This window comes from Nicotiana tomentosiformis, chromosome 9, assembly GCF_000390325.3.
Source record: "Nicotiana tomentosiformis chromosome 9, ASM39032v3, whole genome shotgun sequence".
In the NCBI taxonomy this organism is placed as follows: Eukaryota; Viridiplantae; Streptophyta; class Magnoliopsida; order Solanales; family Solanaceae; genus Nicotiana; species Nicotiana tomentosiformis.
Window position 1 is genome coordinate 48,135,431 of NC_090820.1, and position 10,351 is coordinate 48,145,781.

Below are 10,351 nucleotides of genomic sequence, written 5' to 3' on the forward strand. Positions count from 1 at the left end.
GAGCTTTGCAACTTGAAGAATTTTCTCAAACTTGAAGAGCTTCATGACATTCAGTTTAGGCTTGTGCGTCCAAAAGTATTGTAATTTGAAGATTTAGCTTACAATTCGAAATGCTTCACGACTTGAAGACTTGCTTAATTTTGAAGAGCTTTGCAACTTGAAGTTCCGCTCGAATTTGAAGAGCTTCGTGACTTGAAGATTTAGCTCAAAGTTGAAGAGCTTTGAAACCTAAACACTTTGCTCAAATTTGGAGAGATTTACAAGTTGAAAACTTTTCTCGAATTTGAAGAGCTTTACATCTTGAAGTTTGGCTTGAATTTAAAAAGCTTTGTAACTTGAACTCTTTGCTTGATTTTGAAGAGCTTTCGACTTGAGTCTTTGCTCGAATTTGAAGAACTTTGCAACTTGAACACTTCGCTCAAATTTAAAAAGCTTTGCAACTTGAAGTCTTTACTCGACTTTGAAGAGCTTTTGACTTGAGTCTTTGCTCGAATTTGAAGAATTTTGCAACTTGAATACTTTGCTCGAATTTAAAGAGCTTTATAACTTGAAAACTTTGCTCGAATTTGAAAAGCTTTACGTCTTAAAGATTTATTTCAAAATTGGGGAGCTTCGTGACATACAATATATACTCATGTGCTAAGAAGCATTATAACTTGCAGTTTAGGCTCATGCATTGAGGAGCATTATAACTTGCAGTTTAGGCTCGTGCGTTAAGGAGCTACGACTTGCAGTTTAGGCTCGTATGTTGAGGAGCATTATAACTTGAAATTTAGGCTCGTGCGTTGAGGAGCATTATAACTTGCAGTTTAGGATCGTGCGTTAAGGAGCATTATAACTTGTAGTTTAGGCTCATGCGTTAAGGAGCATAGTGACATTCATAGACTCTTCAGTTTCATTTTCAAATGAAAACTTGCCCCCATCCTTGCCTTCTTGTTCTTCTTCTTCTTTGTCGTAAGGCTCAAAGATAGGTAGCCCTTGGTCGGCACTTATGGCCATATTTAGTTTCATATCATGAGCACGAGTTGCTAGTCCTTCAAATGTTTTGGGCTTTATGACTTGTAAGATATAGCGAAGACCCCAATGCATGCCTTGAATGCACATTTTGATGCTAGAAGTTTCACTAAGACGATCTTTGTAGTTGAGGCTTAAGCTCTTCCGGCGGTTGATCAAGTCAATAACTAGTTCATCCTTTTATTGACGAGCATTTGTAAGTTCGATCATGATTACGATGCGTCTTGTGCTATAGAAACGATTAAGAAACTCATGCTCTAATTGTTCCCAATTATCGATGGATTCAACTTCGAAATCTGTGTACTAATTGAATGCATTACCTTTAAGAGATCGAACAAACTGTTTGACAAGATAATCGTCGTATGTTTCAGCATTGTTGCAAGTTTCAACAAAGTGCGCTACATGTTGTTTCGGGTTTCCCTTGGCGTCGAATTGTTGCAACTTAGGAGGTTGATAACCAGCATGCATATTCAAGTTATCAATTCTTTGCATATACGGCTATGCATATGTGAGAGATAATTTGGACGACGACTCAGGTTTATCTTTGATAGCTTCCATGACGAAGTCCTTTAATTTCTCAACAGGAATTATACCTTCAGCGGAGACTTGGATCTCCTTAGTTGTCGTTGCTTGCTTTTCGGAGGAGTCCCATTTCTTTTGTAACCTTTGAAGATTTAAAGGTGTTTGTATGGATTCTCCTTCTACTATGCTATCTAACTTATTTGTTAAATTGGAAAGTTTAGCATCTTGATCTTGCACGTGCTTTGACAAGCCTTCAACTACTTTCGTCAAATTTGCGAGTTGTTCTTCTACGGTAGAAACTTCAATAACCATTGCTTACATGATGTCCGTAGAGGATGAAGAATGAAATAGATCATTATTGGGATAGAGCTTGGAGGTCGCATTAATGGAGACTAAAGTAGATCCAACGCTCAAGTCATCATCATAAGCTTGCATGAAAGGTTTCTCAGACTTAGATAAACTAAGTTGGGCAAGAACCTTTTCGATCCTTTTGGCGACATCGTTCCCTTTTTGGGTTGTGCTTGTAGAGGATCTTGCTCCTTTTGAAGATGAAGATCCGAAAATGGGGGTTGACGTGGACAACACTTGGAGTGTTTGTTGTCCTAAAGATCTTGCTTTGCTCCTTGTAACTGGCCCAAAACTTTCAAAGGTAACATCGAGGACGCTTTCCACATCAGCATGGAACTTGGAATTAGTAACCTCACTGAAAGTTGATTTGGAGGTAATTTTCTATGAAGCCATTTCGATGTTCTTGAACTTTGGTGATTGAAAAGTTGAGATGAGAGGTAGAGATTGTCCCACTAGGCGTGCCAGAATTTGTAGACAATAAATTGCGTCGAGAAAATAAAATCAAGACCGAAAGATATTGCAACAATCGTAGTATTTGATTTCAAGTAATATGAGTGTACAATCTCTATGCTTTTTCTTATTCTATTTTTCCAATATAAATTCAAAAGCCTTCGAGTTTGATCTTGAATCTATATTTATTGCCACGGACGATGATTTTGGATTCAACTAGCACGAACTTTGATTTGAACTTGTACTCCTTGAATCTTGATTTGTTCTTCGTTCTTAAGCTTGAACTTGATTTGTACTTCGTTCTTGAGCTTGAACTTGGTTTGTTCTTCGTTCTTGAGCTTGAACTTGATTGCTTGAAGCTTGAAACTTATGGAGGAATTTGCAGCGTTTGATCCACGAGCTCTTTCTTGCTTCTTGTTATAACTTTTGATGTCTTTTCTGGGTTATAAAGACCCTTATTTATAGTTGTGGAAGGGAAAAGTTATGATAAGAACAAACTCTTTCCGACCAATCAAGTTAAAGTGTGATAAGGCCGCATTTGATTGGTCAGAACATGTCACTTGCACACGTGGCGCGGTTTCATTGGTCCTTTAATTTGACTTGGCATAACTTGTCATTTTGACGCGTGGCACAATCCTATTGGCTCTTCCATTTGACTTGGCGTGCCACGTCATTTGACGCATGACACCAAATTGGGTCTCTAGGAAGATGACATCTTGGGTTTAATGAACTGGACTCATCACTTTAGCCCAACTAAATGGGCTAGCCCAATGGATTAAGACTTATTTATTTATTCCATATATATTGGATTTGAATAATGAATCCAAATATATTAGCCCCTAATATTTATTTGGACCGAATTATATTTAATTGAGATTAAATCAAAAATTCATATGGGTTTTAATTCATTAAAATTTTGATTGCCTACAATGTCATTGAAAGGTCTCCGCCAAACAAAAGATCTAATTTAGATATACTCAAATTGTACAAAAAAGAAAGATTTATTTGTAGTCTTAATTTCCACTCACTTATTAACATGACTGCCATTCTGAACATATTACTATGTTTTAGTATAATCAAGTGCTCTTCAACCTAAAATTTTGGTAGAAAGGATATCATAGTATTTATCTATTTCTGAATTAAAACTTTTCCGGTAGAAGAATTCTATGCCAACCTATATTAGCTTCATCCACTTGAATTTATGAACAACAAAGGGCCAAATATACCCCTCTATTTTCGAAAATGGTCTAAGAATATCCCTTATTATACTATTGGGTTATCTATACCCCTGCAGTCATACTTTGGGTTCACATATACCCCTCATTTAAACGGAGGGACACGTGTCATCGTCATGTTAGTCAATTCTAAATATCTCCTAATTAATTAAAAAGACTCATTACCCATACCTGAAAAATAAAAATAAAAATTGTAAAAATGGAAAAAACTGAAGAAAAAAAAAAAGAAAATATTTTTTTTCCACTTTTTTCAAAAAAAGTGCTTTAAAAAAACTGAAAAATATTTTCTAAAACAATATTTTTGTAAAAACTGAAAAGCAATTAAAAACTGAAAAAAACTGAAATATTTTTAACTAAAAATTGGAAAAAAATATATTTGTTTTTTCATTTTTTACAAAAATATTGCTTTAGAAAGTTACTTTTTAGTTTTTTAATCAGTTTTTACAAAAATATTGTTTTAAAAATTTTTTTTTAGCTTTTTTTTTAAAGCAGTTTTTTTGTAAAAACAGGAAAACAAATATTTTCGTTTTTTTCAGTTTTTAGTAAAAACAATTTTAGTTTTTTTTCAGTTTTTACAAAAAATATTGCTTTAGAAAATTGAGTTTCAGCTTTTTTTCAGTTTTTACAAAAATATTATTTTAGAAAATATTTTTCAATTTTTTCTAAAGCAGCTTTTTTGTAAAAACTGAAAAAATCTCTTTTTTCAGTTTTTAATAAAAATAATTTCAGTTCTTTCCGGTTTTTACAAAAAAAAGTTGCTTTAAAAATTTGTTTTACGGGTATGTATAATGAGTCTTTTTAATTAATTAGGAGATATTTAGAATTGACCAACGTGACGATGACACGTGTCCCTCCGTTTAAATAAGGGGTATATTTGAACTCAAAGTATGACTGCAGGGGTATGATAACCCAATAGTATAACGAGAGATATTCTTAGACCATTTTCGAAAGTAAGAGGTATATTTAGCCCTTTGCCTATTTATGAATGAAAAGAATCATATAATGTGATAAAGTGCGTAAACGGTTACTGTCTTACTGAAATATCGTATAAACATTTGACTTCCTGAAGCTGTCGGATGAATTGGTGTTTTCATCTTGTAAGGCAGTGGTAATACAAAAATAACCAAGTGAGTATTTTATGAATTTAATAATTTTAATAGCATTTTAGCTCTAAAAGGCCTAAATTGGCATTATATTTCATTATTTCTTGTACTTGATGAATTCCTATTAGATGCCATGAATATCTAAATAGTTATAAAAAAAAAAAGACAGTAGAATAAAGCAACCACATCGAGTTGAACAAATTCTTATGTTGGAGATTAGTGCAACAAAATATTTGGGAATCGGAGCATGTCTCTAACGGTTATTAGGGGGCAAATTTTTAATTCGCAAATTTTCGGAGTGATGGGTAGCAATAGGTTTTTCCTCTAAAATTTGGATGATTGTACAGGCTGATTAGTTAGTGCTACAAAAACACAAAAAGATAGTTTATTTTGTGCAATGAAAATAAAAATAAAAATAAAAAGAGATATAATATGTATGTTTTTTTTTTAGTAGACAGGATCTAAGTTGTATCAACAGGAGTAGCTTTTAAGCACCTCAACAAGCTACAATGCCGACGAAAGGTTCAATCCAGTCAGTACACAAGCACACGTCCGGTTATGGGGTGTCAAATGGGCGACTTGAGCAGGTTTTGGAAGGGCTAAAATAGGTTAAATCAATAAATAGGCAGGTTATTCACGTAAAAATAGCACAAGCTAATTAGTTTTCAGACCGGTAATTCAAAAATAGTCAGCGTTTGCAAAGTCATTAAAAAATAGTCACTATTTCACTGCAATACGGACCGGTCCAGCATAATATACTGGAGATTGGTGCACATGTGTATGAACTTCCAGCATATTATGCTGGAACTCCAACACGCGAAAAGTTCCAGCATAACATACTGGAGATTCGAGCACCTGTGTACGAACTTCCAGCATATTATGCTGGACCGGTGTATTATACTGGAACTCCAGTATATTATGCTGGAATATTTTTCGGATTTTTAACAGTGTTTTCGTTCAGATTTATCTTTAAATAAAAAGTGGCTAAATTTCGATTATTTTTTAAACTGTGGTTATTTTTCAATTACCACTTGTACATCTAGCTATTTTTTAATTTCTCCCGTCATTCACCCACCAAAATTACCTAGCACGATCAAGATGGGCTAAAATTTGGGTCATGACCCAACCTGCCCAAATTCTTACCAAGCTTTAATTAATGTGCATTTTTCATATGAATTGTATAATTTCTAAATAAGACTTTTTTCTTTTGTTATGATCCTATATAATATATCAAACAAAAAAGAATTGTTTCGAAAATATTTTGAAAAAGCTACCCAGGGATTAATTTGGGTTAAAAATGAGCTCAACTTTAAATAGGTTGAGATGAGTTGAGTCAAAATAGACTGAGTTCAATAAATGGACGGGTCAATAACTAACCCAACTTTGGATGGATCAGGCAGGTCATTTGGACTTGGGCCAAATTTTACAGCCCTATATCCAGCTAAACAAAGTTCAGGCAGCTTACAGTAATCTCTAAGTTAAAAAACTATTTCTATATCCAAACGTAATCTACAAGTTTGTTAATGAATTGACTAACTAAAATACACAAAAACAATTAAGTTGACCAGACGAGATCCAATGAAAAATCATCTTGCAAATTAAATGGTTATATCATAAGATACAAAGGACCCATGCTATTTTTCTTTAGCTTATAACTGTTGTATACGCCTCAGCTGATTACAAACCAAAAGCCAGTTATGTCTTCTTCTCTTCAAATATATAAAAAGTTGCTCAAAGAAGCAAAACATGCTTCATAAACCATACTAGCAATTTGCATTCTTTAAAGTGAAGATAATAATGTTCATTTAAAGATAGTCAAAATATGCCGGAGTTACAAAAGGCTTTTGCAGATGAATAAATTAGTGACGTCAATAGAAGTTTTGTACAGACTAATTGTAAGAGTATCTCCAGCAAACTGCAATAAAAGCATAGCATGCTGCAATAATTGAGTATGCGTAAATGATATCATGATTCGAGCGCTACAACGATGATATCAACCAGAAAGCGAGGCGAGGCGAGGCACCTGAGGATATCCGTCTCCAAAAGAAATGGAGAAAACCCTCGCCTGCTTTAATTAATTATCCCTTTGTTCTCATAATAGTAATGCTGCCTTTTCCTCCTTCAGTAGGAATTGTGGTCTTCCCCACCACAGGCTTACCAGAGAAAGCCGACTTGGGGTATGCAACACAAGGATCTACACTATTTTGTGCTGTCTTTGCTTTTGGTGTGCGTATCCGCTGGTTTATGTCTTTCAGAGTCACATCTCCGTGTACACCACACGGTTTAACAAAAGAAAACGGATACACAACAGAGGAGGCAACTTTTGGAGGAGCCCGCATATATGATTTCCTACCTGGTGGGGTGAAGAACAAGTAAACAAGTTTAGCACACATATGACACGGCTCAGAGATTCTTCTATAGTGAAGCAATATTCTGTGATGAAATATCATCCAAGAAGAACAAACCTTTGAAAACAATATTTTTACGAGTCTGCACAGGACGCTCTTGAACCACATTAGATTCACATTCAGGTGGAGTGTTGCAAATCTCTGCAAACAGAAACAGAAAGAAATAGAGATGATAACCTGCCAGCTTGATAAGGAAAATAAGCTACTAAATTCTAGACAAGACGTGTCACTAACCTGAAATATCAAGCTGAATATCAGAGGCTGCACTGTTTCCAAAAAATAGTTCATCAGATTGATGTGTTTTTTTCTTTCCAAAAAGAAAGATAGAAGTTCTTAGGCAAAACTAATAACATACATATCCTCAGGGCTCAAATGCATTTGAGAATCGTTAAAACAACTAGCAACCCATCCTTCGGATGACTGATCCAGCCCCTCATTACCAGATGAAGACATGCCCTCTGATAAAAAAATGAAATTAACATCTGAGAGCTCATACATGAAATTAGTTGGTATCTGTTGAAGAACAGAAACGTACAAGGGACCAACCTGAAAATCCCGAAACCCACTGTGACATTTCGGAGATAAATTCCTCAACAGAATTTTCGGTCTCCTAAAACATGGAACAAAAACAAAGATCATTTAATCACTTTAAAAAAGTTACATGATTTGGAATGACAAAGTCCCATATCAGTTAATTTGTTCAAGTTTTTTTATAAGTCTTACTACAAGGGAAGGGTTAAATTCGGGGCATCTTAAGTAAAAATCAAACACAATGTAAATTATTTGGCAATCTTCTGAAAGTCAAGAATACTAGTTGTTTAATAACATGAATTTATAAGCCAACCTACAGTGAGAATACAGACTTGATTATGTTCTGAGTGAACCCAAAAAGGGTTGTGACCAGAACAGGTCAATGAGTTTAAACGAGAGATCAAGACAAGTAAGATATCAATTAGCGCAACCCAAAGATGTGACAGTTTGACGAATACATGAAAGCTGACCTGTGATTGTATAAATGATGATGATAGTTCCTCACTGCAAAGTGGTGCCTCTGATGCTTCTGATTCAAACTGTAGCATTCTGCGCCTTTTCACTTGTGAGGATGACTCATTGTATCTCTGGGATTCCTTGTCATTGTTTTCTGTAAGCACAAAAGTGAGATACAGAAAATATCACCATTGTAAATTAAGACATACTAACAATGTCAGAAAGCACCCAATGTCATGATTTGGATGTAAAGGCTGTTAAAGTATCCTCTGGCCAGAAGTACTTTGTGTGAAAGGACAAGTAAAGCGGCCCAAAATTCCTCACCCTTGTCATCTCTCAATTTCAGTTTTTAACACCATAAAATTGCACCACTGTTGATTAAGGCATAAATAGGCCATAGTTTGCTCAGGGTTGGTGCACGGAAGTGCTTGGACACTTCATCCCGTGATAGTAATCATTTTAGCGATTACAACCTAACAGACCAGTTCAAACAAAGACTAATCACGAAGCCACCACTTTAAGCACTACCGAAAATACATAAAATCAAGTCTAAATTCTAATATGGAACAAGCTATACGTAGATGCACGTTCATCCTGAAAGAAAGATTGAGTCAAATATCTTATATGACCTGGTTTTTAGATAGGCAAATGAAGATTAATTAATATGATTCTGGAACTAAGAATCAATTCAAATATTTGTAAATGAGAAGCAGAAAACGCTAAGTAAAAGAGGAGCTACAAGTACTTTATGAGAGCGATAATGCAGTATCATCTTACCATAGCCGTTAACATGGTAAGTCAAATCACCACAGGACTTGACTGGAGTATTTTCATCATCAAACATAAAGGAAATGTCTTCTTCATCTTTGCTCAACAAGCATTCAGATATATCTTTTCACATAGCAAAACACATTCATCATCAGCAAAAGTTGGACACAATATTATTTTTTACTAAACAGAAAGAACACAAAAAAGGGAGCTTACCAATATCAGGATCATCTCCAAGACCATAACTGTCACGCCATCTCCACATGTCACTGTATACAACAAAAGAATCTATTCAGTCCATTTATTTCTAGGAAAAACCAAAATAGCATCTTAGTGTTAGAAAATTCACAAGGGATATGCCACATTGTACTCAATGGTTTAATGAGAGAGCAGTTATAGCAAAAAAGGACCCAAAATTAATATCCACAGAATACACAAACCAGAGTCACTAGCAAATGGCGTTAACGAATTTAGGAAATAAAGCAGTAAACAATTTAGCAGTGCAGCATCAGATCTACTTATTAGTAGAGCAATCTAAACAAGTATACCGTTTCTAGAAACACAGTGAAAAGCAAAAACAAGGCATTACATTCATACAAACTACATTAGAAGTTAGGCACGATAGAAAAAACTTATAAAGAAAATGGAAATATTGCAGGACCCAAAATCAATGTCCTATCACTCAAAGTACTGACAAGTGTATCCACATAATAACAAATCAGGGAAAAGAAGAAGAAGCAAGAACTATACCTAAATCCCAAACAAATTGGGTAGGCTCTATTACTGACCACGTTACTCCATTTAAATTTTTAAACAAAAAAAAAAAAATTCTTACTGACCACATTACTCCATTATTTTATTTTATTTTTTTGAAAAACAGATAGCAAAAATATATAACTTCAATCTATTTCCCCAAACTGGTTCACTGTCAGTGAGTCCAAGATAAACAAAACACATCTCCCATTTCAGCATTTCAGTTCTAAAAACCAAACCCCAACAACAAAAAAGGGCAAACAAATCTCCTAAAAATAACAGTCCAAGAAAAACAAGTAAAAGGAATGACCTTTCATTGTTGAAATTCATTTTCTTGTGTAAGTTCAACTGATTGTAAGACAGAGAAAAGGTCAAAAAAAGCAAAGGGGGGCAGAAAATGAATTGACTGGTTGCAAAATCTACAACCCCCAATATCTCTCTTTATATATAGTATTAGTACGTATAGAGTAGTACTTTAGACCATTAAGAATAGCCGTTGAAACAGATCACACTGTAATAATAATAAAAAGTGACTTGTTTTATTTATGCGCTAACACTAGCTAGCAATAAAAGCGCTAGCAGTTTTGGCTGGACCATTAAAAAAGAAAAGGTTTTGACTACGTGTAAAGCAAAATGATGTTCGGGTCGGGTCGGATTTTCACAATTGGAATTTATGGGCCTACAAATTTTTGCTACACCACGTCATCGTGTAAAGTGTGACATGTCGGTCTTATAGGTTATCACTCACAATCACTGAGTTACT

At 34.7% G+C, this 10,351-nt stretch overlaps 1 protein-coding gene across 1 annotated transcript; it reads right to left on the reverse strand.

Annotated features, from left to right (window-relative positions):
- Positions 1–6,458: 6,458 nt before the first annotated feature.
- Positions 6,459–10,049, reverse strand: LOC104119242 (protein XRI1). The gene is made up of 9 exons (XM_009630690.4): positions 9,899–10,049; positions 9,052–9,104; positions 8,845–8,958; positions 8,082–8,221; positions 7,627–7,690; positions 7,436–7,538; positions 7,315–7,346; positions 7,138–7,221; positions 6,459–7,025 (listed from the first exon to the last, which is right to left on the reverse strand). The coding sequence occupies exons 1-9, from the start codon at positions 9,916–9,918 to the stop codon at positions 6,751–6,753; spliced, it is 885 nt and encodes a 294-aa protein (XP_009628985.1). The 5' UTR covers positions 9,919–10,049; the 3' UTR covers positions 6,459–6,750.
- Positions 10,050–10,351: the final 302 nt, after the last annotated feature.

Bases quoted from the DNA above. Each gene is read 5' to 3' on its own strand.
- LOC104119242 (XM_009630690.4), bottom strand. From the start codon at position 9,918: ATGAATTTCAACAATGAAAG. The intron at 9,105-9,898 runs GTCATTCCTTTT...TGTTGTATACAG, and splicing joins ATGAATTTCAACAATGAAAG to TGACATGTGGAGATGGCGTG. The intron at 8,222-8,844 runs GTAAGATGATAC...TTGTGCTTACAG, and splicing joins TTACCATGTTAACGGCTATG to AAAACAATGACAAGGAATCC.